General features: G+C 61.1%; 2 protein-coding genes across 2 annotated transcripts in view; both read right to left on the bottom strand.

Annotated features, from left to right (window-relative positions):
• The window catches only part of SNX27 (sorting nexin 27), a gene marked incomplete at both ends in the record, with an annotated part of 29,133 nt that extends 26,819 nt beyond the window's left edge, over nt 1-2,314 (bottom strand). The window contains one exon of the mRNA XM_082011583.1: nt 2,031-2,314. Coding sequence (XP_081867709.1) covers nt 2,031-2,314 — 284 coding nt within the window. The remainder of the gene's footprint in view (nt 1-2,030) is intronic.
• A 2,041-nt stretch (nt 2,315-4,355) lies between these two features.
• Nucleotides 4,356-17,998, bottom strand: TUFT1 (tuftelin 1; the record flags this gene model as incomplete). The annotated part of the gene is made up of 13 exons (XM_082011513.1): nt 17,831-17,998; nt 13,481-13,555; nt 13,095-13,199; nt 12,610-12,696; nt 10,626-10,706; nt 10,207-10,278; nt 9,492-9,605; nt 7,846-7,974; nt 7,011-7,105; nt 6,265-6,370; nt 5,627-5,710; nt 4,742-4,842; nt 4,356-4,410 (listed from the first exon to the last, which is right to left on the bottom strand). The coding sequence occupies exons 1-13, from the start codon at nt 17,888-17,890 to the stop codon at nt 4,356-4,358; spliced, it is 1,164 nt and encodes a 387-aa protein (XP_081867639.1). The 5' UTR covers nt 17,891-17,998.
• Nucleotides 17,999-18,112: the final 114 nt, after the last annotated feature.

The raw sequence follows: 18,112 nt of genomic DNA, 5'->3' as shown, positions 1-18,112 counted from the left end.
CTCATCTCACGCCAGCCAAGACGCCGGGGACAGAGCCCCGATTCCAGCGCCGGCCTCAAAACCTACCTCTGATTTCAAACACGGCATTTTAAGTGTTTCCCCACAGCGGGCACAAGGGAGAATTTTAGCTCGGCACCTTGCAACGCATACAAAATATTTCCCCTCAGTCAATAAAGGCTCTTCTCTCCAGTAGATCCTCCAGGTGCAGAATTCACCCCCCGAACTGTTCTTCTGCACAGAAAAATCAAAGCGTAAAAGTATTTGGGTCACACGGGAGAGAGCCAAATCCCAACAGCGAGCGTTCTGCAGGGCACGGCCAGCTCTCTAGCCACGGGCTAGTCAGAACAGCTCTTCTCTGCTGGGCCCAAACACATGCTGTTGTCCTTCACACACTGCAGCCTGCAAAGACTGGCAGCAAAGCATTCCTGCTGCTATGAAATCCCTGTAATTAATAAGTAATTGAACTTAACCAACTCAGCATGAAGTACAAATACGTAAGGATCAGGAGGTATCGCACAGCTCAGCACGGGCAGAACCAACCCCAAGAACCACAAGACGAAGGGGAACGTGCTAAGAAAAATACACCTCGACGGGCTGAGGCTACAGAAAGCCCTCACAGAGATTTAACTGATGTCAGTCCACAGAGATGGGCTGAAAGTTTAAGGGGGTTTTTTTGGCTTTTTTTTTTTGCAGGGGAAGATCAGTTTCAACACAGCTGAGGCATTCCCATGGAAAGATGTTTTCAGGCTCACGTTACAATTCCTGCTGTCGAGAAACAGCTACCGCACAGCGCGGGACAAGCCCAGGTCCCAGTGACCGAGAGGAAGAAAAACCCAGCAGCCGGTTGCATCCCTGAGCGTGCAGGTCCACCTCTGCGCCTCCCGCAAAGCCACACGGCAGCGGGGCGGGAAGGCAGGCCACCAGCTCCAGCGAGCACCCCTCGCCTTGTCCCAGAGGTGCCCCCTGCCCCCCAGGAGGGTCTCCATGTCGAAGACAGACGGTCCCACTCGCCAGAGGAGGGTTTGCACCCTCGCAGGCCTCGTCCCAGCCCACGGGAGGGGGGTACCCGTGAGCTCACCCAGCTTCTGCCAGCTGCGGACCCCCCCCGGCTCTCAGGGTGAGCTGCCCTTCCTTCCAGCCACTCCTTTCACACCTCCTAACCCACCTCCCCTCCTTGGCAGGGATCTCTGCCGGGAGCAGCTTTTCTCCAGGAGCTCAGTGCCAACCCAGGGGAGGCAGATCCATGGACGCGGCTCCTACAGAGCTTCCTGCAGCTGGTGAGCCCTTCCTGCTCTGCCCCACAAAAGAAAGGTGGGGGGAGAACCTCCCCAGGGATGAGCAGGTGAAGGGGACCCCAGATTCACCCTCCAAGCGAGAGGCTCTTTGACCCCCAATCCCTCCACTCACCCTACAAAAAAGAGGATCCTCTAAAGAGCTCCCAAAAAATGGAGTGCCTCCCCTTCAAGGATATAGAGGCTCTGTCCCCCCACCCCCAAAAGGGGTCCCCCAAACCCCTCAGGGAGGAAGATGCTGGCCCCCAACGAGAGGATGAAGGCAGTCTACACCCCTCTTTGTATAAAGGGTGGCCCAGCCCCCTCATGAGGGGTCCCCAAAGCCTGCGGTGAGGGAAGGCCAGACCCCCCCAAGGGCTCACAGCGAGAGGAACCTGGCCCAGCTCCCCCGTAAGGGCTCCCCTGGGCCCCCAGTAAGAGAAAACCAGACCAGGCCCCTCATCGGGGCCCGCAAAGCCCCTGCTGAGAGGGGGTAAACCGGCCCCCCAAGCCCCTGGGGTGGTCCAGCCACCCCCGTAAGCCCCCCCGTCCCCAACGAGGGGAAGCCGGCCTAACTCCCCATTACAGGCTCCCGTAAGACCCCCTCCAAGCCCCCAGCGAGAGGAAGCCCCCCCGTAGCCCCCCCCAGGCTCAGCCCTCCCGCAGCGGAGGGGCGGCAGTGGGGCGGGGGCGGGCAGCCCCCCGCGCCGGGCAGGGCGGGGTGGGCGGCAGCGGGGCGGCGGCCCCCCCCGTACTCACACCTCCAGGATGCGGTCCCCCTTGCGCACCCCGGCGCGGTCGGCCGCCCCGCCGCCCAGCACGGCGCTGACATGCTGCAGCGGGGCGTAGAGCTCGCCGTTGATGCTCCGTAGCTGGCCGCCCTCGCTCACTTGACCGCGTACGTTGAAGCCGTAGCCGGACTCCGACTTGACGATACGGACCACGCGGGGGCCGCCCGGCCCCGCCGGGGCCCCCTCACCGCCGCCGTTCCGGTGCGGCGCCGCCGCCGAGCGCGGCAGCCCTTCGCCCTCCTCGTCCGCCATCTTGGCGAGCAGCGCCCGGCCGGTCCGTCACGCGACCGCCGCCGCGCCGGCCACCGTAGGGCACCGCCCCCCCGCTCCTGAAGGGGACGACGGGAAATGTAGTCGTCACACACAGCCCGCCCACGGGCGCGGAGGACGCTGGGAAACGTAGTCCGGCACGGTGGGAGCGAGGCCTCCTGGGAGCTGTAGTGCCGCGACTCCGCTGATGCCGTGGCAACGGGGGGCGTGCGCCGCGCCTGGCTGCGCCGTACCGTGATGTCACTGCCGTGACATCACACAGCCTCATAAGGCAACAATGGCAGAGAGGCCTTGCCACCGGGCCAGGGGCCGGGCCTCACTGCCAGGCCCGGGGGTCCGCAGGCCTCTCCTGCACCCCAGCCCTGAGGGAGCACGGAGCTGGGGAGGAGAGGCACCACAGCGGGCCCACGCTCCCTGGGGCCCCCTTCCACCGCAGCACAGGCCCCGGCCGCCATGGAGGCAGGTGGCACAGGCCGCTGCGTGGAGCAGGAGCACCAGGGAGGCACCGAAACGCCACAGGCTCCGGCCCAGAGCCAGCTGGCCGCTCTCCGAGGGCCTCGGGGCTGTGCGATGGCAAAGGCAGAGGTGGAGGACCTCTGGTTCTGGGTCGGAGAGCCATATCTCCACCTGAGGCCAGCCACCTTCCCCCCCCGGGCGCTGGGGACAGGCTGCCTGGAGAGAGCAGCCACAGGGGGCTGTTTCATTCCCATCCAGAAGCAGCCAGCCGAGCCCATGGCGTTCACCGCCACGGGAGCCTGTGGTGACGGCGCTGGACATGGCCTCAGCACACTCCCATGGAGCGCAGGACAGGGAGGGGGACATTTGGCAGAGTTTGACACACCAGCAAATTAAAAAAAAAAAAAAAAAAAAAAGAGAGAGAGAGAAGAAGGTGCAGACAGCACCTAGAGAAGCAGGGAGCCCAGCCAGCATGGCCCAGAACACCGAATCCACCCCAGCCCAGTACGCTTCCACTGCTGACATCCATTCAATCGACTAGAGTCAGAGGGATTAAGGCACGTGTATTTTTGTATTAACAGTCGTGAGGTGTATTTACAGCACAGTTGCCTCACCGCTACGGTCGGTACAAATGCCAACGACTTTCCTCTAGACATAGCCCGGCTCCTTTCCTGAGCACGGGCGCACACAAAACAGGTAACAACTGGCAAGCCCAGAGGAAGCCGGTTGGTATTTTCCAGTTCAAACATGGGACAGGCAGTCCTCAACTGTGCTCCCGTGGAGGTGGACAGCAGCAATCGTGCCTGTCACCACATCATTGGAAGACACCAATAATTTATTGAAATAAATACAGGTAGCAAACCAAATAGCCTCTGGGTTTGAACACTACATGTACGTCAGGTAAAATTTCTCTACGCTCTTGGGAAAAGCATGGTGATACGCTGATTTTCGGCCACATGAGGCTTTGCCAAGTCCGGAGCAGCCAGATATGTGCTAGAGATCGGAGGTGGAGGCTCCCAACTTGTCACGCAGTGGGCTTTGTTGTAGGAAGGAGTCCGCTTTCAGGAGGATTTCTTTCTTTGTAAGAGTGAATCTTTTTTCTTTTTGTTTTTTTGAACCAAAAAAGGTTAAACCCCAAGTCCATGTTGGCAAGCTGCAAGCTGAAGGGGGGGCTCTGTTCGGACGAGGCCCTTCAGAAGCAAAGGCTGCTCTCGCAGAGCAACCCCGGCAAACCCAGGACCGACCAGGGAAAGCGAGCCTGACTCTGCAGCCAGAGAGCCACCGTGTCCATGCTGGGGACGGCTGGTCCCAGCCTCTGAACTGGCATCCGTGAGACCTCGGGACCCAGTGGGGACAGCAATGTGGACGCTTCGCAAACCTCCTTCCTCTGCCAGGACCGCCCCGGCTACGTCTGTCCTCGGCTGCCACAGTTCTCTAGGGCACAGCCCTCCGCCGACAGCTCCGGGGAGACTCCGGGAGCACCAAGGCTAGAGGATGGCAGTCAAGCAGGGAAATCCAGTCAACGATAACAAGGGGAGAGTCTTCAGCTCGGACCAGCCCTCGAAACTCATGTTTCCACTACTCGAATGAGAGGCAGCGGCTTGGGGCCCGTCAGCCTTTTGCTGCAAGAGAGAAAGGATTTGTTCGGACAGACAAGCTGGATGGGAGCTTGGGGGAGAAGCCTGTGGGAGAGGGTGCTGCCCCAGCCCTGGTCGGTGATGCCTCCCCCCAGAACGGCCCACAGGAGGGACCTCTGCTCCCCTGTACTCCGCTGGAGGAGGGACACAGGAAAGGAGACCTCCCTGCAAACGGACAATAACACAACGCGCTTCCGGAAGAGCATCCCTGAGCCCGGCATCTCCTCCCAGACTGCAGCTCCCGCTGCCCCAGGTAAGGCATGGGCCTGCAGGTGAAGCCGCCGAGCAGGCTGGAGGGCCCGTCCTCCCCACGTACCTGCTCACATACTCGGACTTCGAGCGTGCTCTGGAGCTGTGGCCGCCCCGACTGACTTGCTTCTCGATCAGGTGCTCTATGCGGTCGTGCATCTCCAGGTTCTGCAAGAGACGGACGCACAGTTAGTAACGGGCAGCTGCGGGCACGCGGATCGCTGGCTGAGGAATGCTCCAGTATAACCTCTTGCGATGGGGCAGCTTTTTCTTGAGGGAGATGAAATCCAGCCCTGCATAGGGGACTGCTTGCCAAAGGAGAGCCAGGATGGCTTGTAAGATCTGCTGAACCCCCGACACAGGAACCCACCAGCACACAATCCCCTCTTGCTGGATGTTTCCCACCTGGCTGTGCTCACACGCACCATTCCCACGCAGAAATGAGCAAAATGTCACCAAGGAGGGAAGAAAACACTGGACATGCCGATGCAGGCTCAGTTTTTACCCAAAAAAGGAGAGAGGTTCGACACTTGTTACAATCCTAGAGGCTGGAATGCAATTTTAATTTCTGACACGCATGCATTCAGCTGCAGCTTTGTAAGCAAGAAGGGCTTCGCTGCCAATGTGCTTGAGGAGTTTATTTTGGACTCAGCTGGAGTTCACAGCTGCTCCAGCAACCCCGGCTGCATTGGAAACCATCACACCAGCTCGGGGAACCGGCACAGCCCCCGGGGCTGCGGAGGGCACATTTTCCTACGCAAAGCAGGTGTCAGTGCAAGGGAAGGGCTTTGCGGCCGGCCGCTCTGCCCAGAGCGAAGCTCATCGCCGTGAGGGAGCCCAGCCACGACCCACAGGCATGCACAAACCAGTCACACCGGGAGGTTTTAACACAAGGGTCTGAGCTCGGAGCAGACCCCGTGCACCCTCTGAAACAGCCCCCGCTGAGACGCACCTCAGCCTCCAAGTAAGCGACTCTCTCCTTGAGCTCCTGGATCACGGCATCTTTGGCCTGAATCACCGTTTTGGAGTTCTGGAGCTGTAAGAGAAAAAGTCCACAGCGGCTGAAAACCCGCCTCGTGCACTGCTGGGCTGGAGAAATGTCTAGGAAGGAGGGCAGCTTAGCCAGGCAGCCTTCTGCCTCTTAACACCCACAACATTCACTCCAAGGTCTCTATAAAAAACAATCAAAAAAAGCCTCAAATTCAGTCTGAGAATTAAGCCCCAGGTGAAGGAGCCTCCGCTCACACGGTTTGAGATTTAACTCTTTCAGCAGCCAAGCTGGGGGCACAGCACTCCTTTTTACACCCCTTTTATTACCTTCCCTGGCCCAGGGCGGGTCATGCCGCAGCCCTTCGGGCTGTCACCCCGGGGGTCAGTCCCTGCTGCAGGACAGGGCTCTGGGCTGCCTTTGAACTTGCATCCCGTCGGTTTGCAAAGGGACTCAGCCCCACAAACTTTGCTTCCAAGCGGCTTAAGAGATTTTTTTTTTCCCCCTTCTCTTTTTCCTCCTTTCGCCCATTTTAAGTCCCCTCTGAGTCCTCCCAGGCTCTGCCCCCATCCATCCTCTCACCCCAGCCCCGCTCCGCTCACCTGCTCGATCATCTGGCGGACTTTGCGCTGCTGGCTTTTCAGCATGTCGTCCAGATGGTGTATCTTCTCCCGCAGCATGGCCACCTCCTTCTCCAGCTGGGCCGACCTGGGAAAAGGAGAGGACAGAGTCCTGGAGCCATCGGACGGCTTCCCAGAAAGGCGGCACCCACCCAGCTATGCCCAGAGCAGCTCTTTATCAGGCAGGTCTCCTCCACAGATGCACAGGTCTTGAAATATTTTGGCTAGACGAGGTAAGGAGAGGCAGAGACAAAACCTATTCAAGCAGGAGCCACAAAGACTAGCAACCACAGACTGCAGGGACACAGGAACATCAGGAAGAGTCAGGCCACAAACAAGGCCTTCCAGAAACAAGCCATTGCCAATTAGCCCCCGGAGCACAAGGATACCGTCTGGGTGGAACGAATCCGACACTACGGGGAGAATCGGCTGCTCCCGAGCCTCCCTAAGCAGGGCAGGACCTGCCCCGAGCTCCCAGCCCGCAGCAGGGCCGCTAGAGGTCTCCGGGCATCCCGGCTCCAGAGCTCCGGATCTCTCGGAGCAGGGCAAAAACTGCAGGAGATATTTGGAGATTAGTCAGCTCTTGGGAGTAGGGTGCTGTTTTGCAAGCCAGAGAGCAAGCACGCCCTTCGCAGGAATGTGCAGTCATGCCCCAGCGAGCTGACACCCCGACCCAGCGGCGTGGGCTTGCTCTGGAGTTGGCAGCCGAGCCGGAGGCCAAGCCTCACCGGTCTTGTTCGGCGAGCTTGTCACCTTCCACGCTTCTCAGCCTCGCCAGCTCTGCTTCACCTTCTTTCATCTTCAGCAGCAAGCTCCTGTGCTCCTGCGGCAGAGCGAGAGGCTGGGTTACGCGCACGGAAACAAGTCGCAACACATGCTCCGTGGCCTCCGCTGCGCAGCAGCGAGCTGCGAACACCCGGGGAGCCAGGCTGGCTCAGCTCAGCCTCCCTGCTCGATCTGCGGGTTGTTTTCACGAGCATTAAATTTACATGCGAGAGACAGGCAGGCAAGGGCAGCCGCAGCGACGACCGGCAGCCGACAGCCTACTCCTCTACCCCTAGGACACAGGCAAGGCATCAGCCCATCTCCTTCCCCGCTGTGATCAGGGAAGGCAGTCCCTGATCACTTCATGCTCATACTGCACTGTTAGATTTATGGCTTTAATGTTATTATGAGCAGACCGAAGCTGAAAAACAATAAAATAATCAAGGCTGGAGGTTGTGTTAATGCCCCCATGAGAAGAAGAACCGGGCGGCTGTCTAGACTGTGCGCTCGTTTCCAGGATACCTGGAAGAGTTTGCACAGGCCGACCAGATCTTCTAGACCTGAGAAATGCAAGTCTAAATCAGCAACAGTCGATTTTCAGCCTTTGCCTGGCGCTTTCGGGTTAAACCCGAAACGCTCCACGGTGAGTAGCCTGCAGCCAGTCCAAGATGCCCTGCGGGGTCTGCGCTGAGCGCTGCCAAACTCATCACCCCCGGGCTTTCCCACTACCCCCCAGCAGAGCGGGACCAGGCAGCTCCGCTAGCCCCACCAGCCCCACCACGGCTTCAGGGCCGGTACCTTCTCCATCCCTGCCAGGAGTCTCTGCAGCTCCTCCACCTGCACCTCCTTCTCCACCACGCTCTTCTCCGCTCTCCGCAGGGCAGAGCCCGTCTGCTCCACTTCCTCCTGGTACTGCGAGACCGTCCTCTGCAAAGGGAGCGGAGACACCCTTACCCTCGGCCCTCGCACGCCCGGACCCCCGAGCCCCCGCAGCCCTTCTCCCGAGCGATGTTTTGAAGCCACACCGGTGCTCGAAGCCTCGGCGGGCAGATTTTGCTGAAGGCAGCCAGGCGCCTCGGCAAACACCCCGACATGCTTCAGAGAGAAGAGGTTCTTCAGAAAGCTCCCCGGCTTCAAAGCACTTCAAAGGAGCGAGCGCTTAAACGCTGTAGCAATAAAGTCTCCTCAAACGCAAGAGACGTGTTCGCTCTCAGCCACGCACGCCCTGGGGCTGACTGCAGGCTCCTCTCGGGCCACCTGCCCCGGGACCCCCCTTCGGCAGCCAGCCCCACGCCAAGAGGGGACGAGGCCGTCCCCATGGGTCCCCGCACAGCTGGAGAGCGGGCTCAGACAACAAGGCACAGCGAGAATGTCTGGGCAGAGCTGGCAGGATCAACAACTTCTTAAACACCCGTCCCCACCATCCCCAGGGTCTCCGTCTGGGCTCGGAGCCCGCAGTCAGCATCACAGCTGACCAAAGGCCCCCAAATGCCACCAAACCACACGACTTCCTACGCGCAAGGACAGACGTCCTCGGGGCACGTGCCACCGCCACGGGCGGGCGGATGTCCCCACGCCAGAGGAAGCGGTTGCCGCTCAAATCCACTTCCCCAGCGGACACTGTCCCCCGTCCCGCTGCGGGGAACCCCCCAGGGTTCTCAGGACCAGTTTGGTCTGCGGGACAGGATGCGAGCCGGGACGTCACCGCTGCCACCAGCGCTCAGAGCTGCGGGATGACGCGGTCAGGCCCAGCCCATCCGGGACATGAGCAGTCACTAGAAAACAAACTGGAGGGGACCATTAATCACCAGGGCCGAGGAAGGGAGGAAAGCGAACGCGGCAGCTTCGTCAGCACCGCTCAGCGGGCGAGGAGACCCGCGTGATGGGTCCGGGTGCTGCCGGGTCAGCTCGTCCCTCTCTACAGCAAACACCCCGCAGATGAAGAGGCTGAGCTCTGAGAGAGACCGCGGCGGCCAGCACGGCCACAGCAGCCCAGCACCGTGGCTGGGAACCGCAGACTTGGTCTGCGTTCGACCTGCTGGGCCATCCTGGTGGTCCCCGCTCCGCACAAAACACCCCTCTCGCACACCGAGCCCGGCTACGGTCGGAAAGGCTCGGCAGAGTTTGGGGGACTGCCTTCCGACCTGCCTGCCGCCTTTATTCTATGTGATTTTTTAACTGGGAAAGCATTTACGTCTTCAGACTCGACTGGGCAACCGGGTTGGCGCTTTGCTGGGGTTTGGCCAGCTCTGCGCTCCCTGGTGTATTTTAGCAGCGCGCACCGAGCCTGCTGCTCTGCAAGCAGAAGCCAGACACCTCCAGCAGCCCAAACTCGCGTGCCCATGCAGCTCCTCAGGCTTCCAAAACGGAAAAAAAAAATACAAAATATAAAAAATAAAATAAAAGCCACACTTTGCCAGCAGACAAGCGTGCGGCGTAGTCACCTCAAAGGCTTTCTTTTCCAACTGATGGCGCTTTTCAGCCTCCTGCAGCTTTGTGAACAGCCTCTTCGCTGTCTGTCGGATCTTCTCCACGTCTTCACCTGAGCAGTCCTCCTCCTGCAGAGACCGTAACAGGACAGGATGAGCAGTCGGGAGGTATCAAAGGAGCCCTCCGCCCCAACGTGGGCAGCACTGCTGGTGACAAAGCCTGGTAACATCACTTCTCGGCTTGAAAAAACGAAAGGCGCTCCTGTCCTCACCTCCCACACTTGAGCAACAGCTTCCAGCCCTCACGATAACGCGCACGGCATCCTTCGGCTGCCTTCCAAGCCCTGTTTGCAGGATGCCATCCTGATCCGCGCTTGGGCAACCTGAAACCCCGCCACCTGACCCAGGTCTGCAGCAGCCCAGCCCGAAACCCCGGCCCAGAGCGTCTGCCCCGGCCAGGGGAAAGACGACGAGCTGGAGAAATATGTACCAGCTTAAGGTTCCTGTTATCCCTTCTGCTAAAAAGCTCTCGTGTGCAGAGGTTTAAAAGTGCCCATTACGCACATTTTCATCGCTCTAACAGAGCTTTATTTCCCATCTGACCCCGACAAGCAGAGTTTGCTGCAGGAGCGCCCGATCGCGCGCTGAACAGGTCCTGCTGGGAGGAGGATGTCACACCAAACCCGGTATTTCTTTCCGCAGCACTGAAATGCCCCTCTCGGCTCCATACCTGCTCCTCCCAGGAATTGGCACGCAGCCTCTCGGGGTACAACCAGCTCCCGTTCTGCTTTTCCAGCACGACCTGCGTAAGCCAAGGACAGACGGACAGGGGTGTAACGCCGCCGGCACAGCCGCTGGCGCGAGAGCCGTCGCATGCAGACAGCTAGCTCTGGGGCACCGCAGCAACTCGAGGCCGAGGGGGGGTTTCTGCAAACGAACATGCAACAGTGCATTTGGCCAGCCAATGCGCTTTGCTTACTGACTCCTCGTTACATGCTGGTGTGGGCTTCCGATTTTGCCTGTGAACGTGGCTTTCGTTCGCCACAAGCGCCTCGACCTTTAGGGCCCCTGCTACCACTTTCCGGACCCGAAGATGACATCTTTTTAATAAGTCAACGTCATTTAACGCCCGAGAAGTGCTCCCGTTACCTGTGCATGCTGTTTATCTCCTTGTCTGTTCTCAAGTTTACTACTTAAGTCTTCCCGCAGCTTCTTCAAAGAACTTCTAGCCTGGCAAAGGCAAGTCAATTTAGCTCGATCTGCACAGACAGCGTCACGCAGCCTAACAGAAATCAAACGAAGGCGCGGCGGCTGCTACGATGCCCTGCGCCGATACGCAATCGATGGCTTCTCTGCCAGCCTGACCCTCTGGTTTTTACTACAGCCCTGCCTGCAAGCAGCACCGTCTCTGGCAGATGGGATCCTTGTGAGGCAGCTGTCCCACTCAACCACGGGAAGAAAAAAAAAAAAAAATTTAAAAAAAAAGCAACGAGCTGGAGACGCTACTGATTTTTCATGCATTAGTCATCGACTTCACCTTTGAAGTGCCGAGAAGACCCTTGCTGTTCCCCGGCTCCCTCTCCGCCACGCTGCAGGACGCCAACAAGTACAGTCTTGACTTGCAGCTACTCGAATTAGTCAGAGCAAGCGAGCCAGAGGAATGATTTACAGGCTTTTACAGCAAACGCTGCCCCAACGCTTTTCAAAGAAAAGCTTTCTCAGAGCATTAGCAGCGTGGCTTTATCCCAACCCCTTGATTTTAGATGCCCGCGGCGCTGGGGCGAAGCGGTTTGCTGGAGAGCGGGCAGCGGCAGGACAAGGGACCGGGCGCAGGACGCGCGCCTCTCGGGTCAGCAATCGAGCCCTTAACCCGGGGAGAGTGACCCGTGACTTTGATCCCGCTGGATCACGACGTCCCCGGGGTTTTTACACCACGACCCAGCTCAGGGCGCTCCTCTGGGATGCGGACAGACTGGTACCGCCACCGCGACTTACTGGTTTAGCTTATTCTCTGGTTTCCACATGCAGGGTTAAGCCGTACGGCGCGGTTACGCTGCTTCAGCTATTCTGATAGGGCTATGTCCGGCCTCTGCGGCCAGGTGAGGTCTACGTCCCGCTCAAGTACCGCTAAGACGCCCTTTTAAACCCCGGCTGCTGTTTCCGCCCGAGCTGCGGGCAGCTACGGGAAGGCTCAGATCAGGAGAGCTGAAGTGGAAGCCCCGGGAGGGGGAAGGATCACGCGCAAAAACTGTGGCATCCAGGTGGCTGTGAGATAAGGTCTGGGCGAGCAACGCCCACGCAGCGCTGCAGCCCTGGGCAGGTCTGGGTTGCAGGCAGGAGGCAGCGGGAACAGGCTGTTTTCTTTCGGGGGGGAAAAACATGCGTTTTGGCAGAGTCAGAAGGATGACGTAAAAGATCTGGAGGCCGCCCGAGCAGATCTGCCCCTCGCTGCTCCCTGGGGCCAGCACAGAAACTCCCCCATGAGAGCAAACCCAATTTTTTTATTTTAATTTTTTTTCTCCTCTCTTTGCAAACCCAGATTTTTTTTTTTCCCCCCCTTTTTCTCTCTTTTTTTTTTTTTTTTTCAGGCCAAGCTTCCCAGACCAGAACATGCATGCAACTGCTTCCGTGCCTTGCAACCAGTTCTCCAGAAATAACATCCCCACCAGGAGCAGAGGAAAGGGTTAATCTTCTGACAGCCTCATCATCCAGTTTACTTTGGGAGATGAGACATACCAAAGAAACTGCCTTTTAACAAGAGGCTCCGGTTGTGCCGCACCCAGGCATGCAGGGGACAGCCTTGGGGGAAAGTCATCACGCAATTCTCTTCAAATTCAGTCCATATAGCAGAACAATTAGTCGGGCTGAATTAATTTATGGCGCTTGATTAGACTACTGCCCTGTACGGGCAAGTCAACAAACCGGAGAGAGCTCAGATCCGCTGCCAGTCTGCCGGCGCGGTTGGGGCTCAGCCAAGGCTCGAGTGCCGCAGCCGGCGCGGGCATCGCCGTCCGCTGGCGTCAAAGCCCCGGGACGTCCCCGGGGGAAGCAGAGCGCCCCGGACCCTCGCTGCAAGCCCCCGCGGGTTCAGGCAGCGGCGCACAAGCCAGAGCCCCTCACGGACGTTAACTACCTCTTGAATGTAACGAACTTCACTTTTCAGCTGGTTGACGTGCTCCTCGTGGTTCGCGCTGCCCTCGGCCCGCGCCTTGAGATAAACCTGCCCAGGAGAGACGGCGGCAGCGGGTCAGACCGTCCTGGCTCCAGCCAGCCCGGTAAGGCCAGCAGCAAGCCCAGCTCCGGCAGGGACCGGGACGCCGGATCTCCTGAGCCACGTCGTCTGCAGGCTTCCCCGTTGCGGCGTTTGTTGAAGCTGCTCCTCCTCCCGTGCGGCCCCCGCCCCGCAGACCCACCGCAGCTGCCCCACGTTCACGCTGCGTCCCCCCAATGCCGGGGAAGCCCACCGAGCTGGTGCTGCCCCAAGCCTCCTGCCCACCCCCCCGGGAGCTACACCAGGCAGCTTTTTGCTGGTGGAGCTCAGACAAAACCTATTTTTTCCCCCGCCGAATTACTAAACAAGGGTGCTTTGCAACAGAGCCGGGCAGCCAGGGACCGTACCTTGATGATCTCCTCATCGCCGTCGTTGGATTTGATGCATTCGGAGGCCAGGGAGTGACCATTGCTGGATCTGTTGGCCACCATGGCGAAGGCTTTTCCCACCGGCTGCAAGAGACAGAAGCAGCCCGGCTTTCAGAGAGGCGAGACTGGCTGGAACGGTTCGCCCGGATCCAGTCAAATGAGCATCACGCACTCGCGCAGGGGAACGCGGCGTCGAGCACGGCTTCGGGAACCGGCACCGAAACGTTTAAGAGAGCAGGACGTGATTTTTCTACTTCACAAAGCCTAAAGCAACCGATCCTCCACCAAACGCCTGTTCCCCGCTCCCCAAGTTAACCCACAACCTTGTATTTTCAACGCCAAACCGAGCCGCGGGGGAGACCCACCTTCTGCTTCGCCTGCTCGCGCCTGTCGCCCGGGAGGTCATTCGGCAGAGTCAGCCGCAGCACCTTCACGCTCTCCTGAAACGAGAGGCGGGTTTTAGTTTTACAACCCCCTGAAAGTCTTTTCACGTCCAGCTCCGGTGTGAGCCGCCAGCCAGGTCGGCGTCGCTGCAGATGCACGGACAAGCTGCCCTCTCCCTCGCTTCGAGCTGCGGCCCGCGAAGTAACGCTGGGATTAAAATGAGTAATAGCGAGCGCACGACAGCTACAAGCCCTGATGGATTTGATAAACGGAGGAGCCGTGGCCCAGCCGCGGCTGAGGTAATGCAGACGGGCTGGAGAAGCGATTGCCGGGCTCGTTTTCATGCCAGGAGTCATGTCCCTCATCGGCTACGGCGAGGTCGACGCACAGCGTTTGGCAGCAGCCTCGGAGAAGGGCGAAAGCAGCCGTTCCCAGCTCGCATGCCAGGACCTTGCCAGATTCATCCTTCTCCCTGCCCTACCGCGACAGCCACGCACCGCCGCGGCTCTGCCCGTCCTCTGCCGGCACAGCCCCGGCCCAGCGGAGCCCATTTCGGCCGCAGCCAGCGAGACCGGCAGCAGGGCACTCCCGGGCTCGTGGCCACGAGCATCCACAGAGGCTCCAGCCAGGACTCCGTTTGCCTTCACCGCTTAACTCCTCACCCAAAGCCCTCCTGCCGGTGCCACCCACCGAAGAGGCGTTTCAGCCACCTCCGGCACCGTGCAAAGCTCTGCGAGCTTTCGATGAGATGCCCGATGCGTATATAGAGCCCTAAAGCAGCGCACAGACACCCAAAACGCTCCGCGGGGATGCCTGCTCTCCATCCGCAGCTCGACACCGGCACCGCGCACCCACGGTGCTGCACACCCCCCCCGTCCCAGACGGACCTCACCGGCACCCAGGCAGCCGTCGCTCATGGTCCTTATTAAAAGCGACCCCGAAAGCGGGAGCTGCTCGGCGTGCGACGGCAGCGGGCTCTCGGGCAGCAGCACCGCGGCGCCGGGGTAGGTGCCCGCGCAGCGCCGGGCGCCCGCCCCTCGCCACACCTCGGCCACGTCAGCCTCCTGCTCTCCAAAAGCAACGTCAAGGTATTTCTGCCTCCCCGCTTCCAAGCGCTCTCCTCGCCATCCAAGTCTCGACAAGCCATCTGTTTGTTTCCAAAATATTTTGTATACGCTGCTCGCACAAACTCCGGCTCCCTGGGAAACGAGGGGCCTCCTACGGATCTCGCTCATGTGGCCAGACCCCTTCGCTCCCCCGTTAAGGCAATTATCCAAGAGAAGCTTCACTTGGGCTCTGCGAGCACTCAGCAGCGCTGATCAACTAACCAGATACTCGTCGGCAACTTTCACTCCAGGGATCGTTTTCCTTGAAGCTGGAAACTTCGGTCGAAAAACATAAAAGCAGCCAGACGCAGCGTGCTCCACAGTTTGGGAGGATGCAAGAAGCACTCGGGGGTTTACGGCAGGGAAAACGGCTCACGGCAGCGCTGGCACATGAAGCATCGCCCATCAGCGCCGTGCTGCCTAAAGCAAACGGGACGCCGGGAAAGGCCGGGGGTAAGAGCACGAAGCGGCTGGCGACGGCAGGGCAGCGGCCGGCGCCGGCAGGGCAGCGGCCTCGGCACGGCGCGGGCCCGGCAGAGCCGCCGGCGGCACGTCAGTCCCTTCACGCGTCCTTACTTGCAGCTTTGTTTACAAGCGTCGGGATCTTGCACTCACCGTCCCCGTCCCGTCAAGCCCGCGCGAGGGTGGGACGCTGCCACGGAAATCGCTCGCCTGGGGAAGGTTTGCCGCAATAAGCAACAAGCACCAGCCCATTTTCATCCCCGCAGCCAAAACTACCCGGAGTCGGCACACACGGGCACTTTCCGTCCCAGCAGACCCCCAAAAAAGCCCCGCTCCCGGACCAACTCACCATCGAGCCGACGCAAACCGGCGCTACCAAACCTCAGGTCAAACAACCAGGAAGCCGCCCATGCAAACGCCGGCGGGGAAGGCTCCGCCGCCTCCATCCCCCTCTGCGCCGGGGAAGCGCGGGGGAGGCAGAGGGATGGCGAGACACAAGGCGGATGTTTGAGTGAGGCTCTCCAGACCACCGGGGGAGAAAACCAGCTTTTTTGGTGCGGCGAATGCTTTTAAGGAGGCCGAGGCAGGCGCGGGAGGCGGAAGGCGCAGCCGGGTCAAAGCCAACCCCTCCCTGCGTGGCTTGTTTGTCTGCAGCCACCTCGGCTGCGGTGAGCTGCGCCCGGCCGGGGCTGGCCGGCCGGCGGCGAAGAGAAGAGGCACTACATTTGGCTCTCGTCTTACGCGCCGTTGGCGCGCCAGTCCCCGGCAATGCTCCCGCACGGTTATTTTTGGGCTGTTCCCTCACCGTCCCGCAGCCAAAGCTTCCTCGGCTCCTGGCCGACAGTTTCCAGCAGAAGCAGCTCCTCCGACATAAAGCCAGAGCAACGCAGGGGGATGCCGCAGCCGGCACACAGCGACCTGCCCCTCCGAGGCGCCGCGTTTCCCCGGGGCAGGAGGCGCGGAGCCACGGGGACTCCCTGCCCCACTCCTTCACCTCCTGGCTGGCGGTAAATCTGCTCTGCCGGCACTCGCCTCCTGCTTACAGCCCTGGAAAGGAGGGGGCAGCGGGCTTCGGGCAATGTGGCCCGCGCTGGGAAGACGATGGGGTGCCTCGCACTCGTCTCCTGCTTGGCAAACCCGCCTGGTACAGAAAATACTTAACGCCCCAGCGGGGCAGCCCGAGAGTTAGTCCAGCCCGGCCGCGTGCCTTTACGGCTTTTACTACCAGCCTCGGGAGAGCTGCCACTGGGAGGGCTTGGCCAGGTTGGAGTTGGAGGCTTTTTGGCAGGACGGCCACGCTCCGGTCCAGTGCCCTTTGAGGAGGCGTTCCCAAATTCCCGGTGGCCCTTTGGGTCCAACCCCCCAGCAAGAGCCGTGTCCCTGGAAGATGAGGGCAAGTGGTATCGGCTAGGGCGACTAGGGGCGGGCTCTCAGGGACGCCGCGAAGTCCATTTAAAATCTTTTGGCCTATTTTTCATCATCCAACCCAAAACAGCCCCACTTGGGAAAAGCTTGGCTGGAGGGGGAGGCACCGACTCCGCTCCTGCGGAAGAGGGAACCACGCAAATGCCAACCACATCCCGGGCGGAGGAGAGGCGGATCCGTCCGAGGACCCACGGCCGGCGATCCCGACGCCGGCGTTTTGCAACCACGGGGAAGGCGCTCCGTCCGTCCGTCTGTCCCCACTGTTAAATAAGAACAGGCCTGACCTGACCCAGAGGGTATCACCAAGGATCAGCAGCAAACAGCTCCGGTGTTTGGAGATCGCCAGCGTTACAGAGGCGCTTATCACCGTAATAACCCATTAGCCAAACGAGCCCAACTCTGCAATCGCTCCTTATAAGGCCGGGAAAGCTGCAGGGAATTAGGACTCTCCTAAGGAGACTCAGAGCTGAGTCACCCGGCAGGGCACAGGCCGGGGAGCCGGGCGGCCGCCGGCACGGGGGAACGCGGCCGAGCACCGGCGCGGGTCTTCTGCCGCCGCTGGTGCCTTCGGGGGACCCCTCCGGTTGCCAAAACCTGAGCGAAAAGCCGAATCGCCATGCAGCGCCTCCGGCTTCGCCCCCTTCGCGGGGAAACCAGGGCACCGTGCCGGCGCAGGGACAGCTTTGGGGCGCTGCCAGCCCCACCCAGGGCCCGTCCTCGCGGCGATGGCCCGGCTGCTGACGGCGATGGGGAAAACCCAACGATAAGGAAGGGAAAGACGCGAGGCCCTGCTGGAAGCGAGGGAGGAAAGCGCCAAAACAGACTCGCTACCGGCTGCTCCAGCTGCCGCGGCCCGCGGGAGCCGCTCGAGGGGCGCGTTACCCAAAAATCACGTTATTCGGGGTCAGCTTGACGACCGCGTGCCGGCCGGGATTCCCAGGAGCCCCCCGTGAGCACGATGGGGGCCGCTGGGACCCCAAGGCCACCACCGGGGCATCCCTCGGTGGGCTCCGCCGTCCTCGCCCGCCCCAGCGGGGTTTATCGGAGCCCCCGCGGACCGGCCCAGCGAGGGGGACGGGACGGCCGCGGACCCCGGGGGACCCCTGAGCCCGAGAGAGGCCGCAGGGCGCCCGCAGACCCCCGAAACCTCCCCACGGCTGCCGGGCGAGCCCAGCCACGGCGGGACAGGCCGGGGCGGCGACGCCGGGCGGGCGCAGTCCCGCTCCACCGACGGCGCGTCCCGGCCCGCCCCCCCCCGCCGCACCGGGACACCCCCGCGGGCAGCAGCCGCCCCCCAGAAGCGCCGGGAGAGGGACAGGCGCGGCCCCCGCGGCTCACCGGGCTCTCGCCGTGGGGCCGCACGTCCAGCACCGCGCACCAGCCCTTCAGCCCGTTCATGGCCCCGCCGCGACTGCGGGGCCGCGCCGCGCCGCCGCTTCTATACGGCCCCGCCCACCCCGCCAGGCACGCCCCCGCGCGACCACGCCCCCGCGGGCACGCCCTTCGCTGCGACCACGCCCTTCGCCGTGACCGCGCCCCGCCGCCGTGACCGCGCCCCCGCTGTGGCCCCGCCCACGGCCGCGCCAGGGCCGTGCCAGCGCCGTGCCAGCGCCGTGCCAG

The sequence above is a fragment of the Phaethon aethereus genome, assembly GCF_964289735.1.
Source record: "Phaethon aethereus genome assembly, chromosome: 28".
Taxonomy (NCBI): domain Eukaryota; kingdom Metazoa; phylum Chordata; class Aves; order Phaethontiformes; family Phaethontidae; genus Phaethon; species Phaethon aethereus.
The sequence above is the reverse complement of the archived record's forward strand: the minus strand, read 5'-3'. Positions and strand labels throughout refer to the sequence as shown.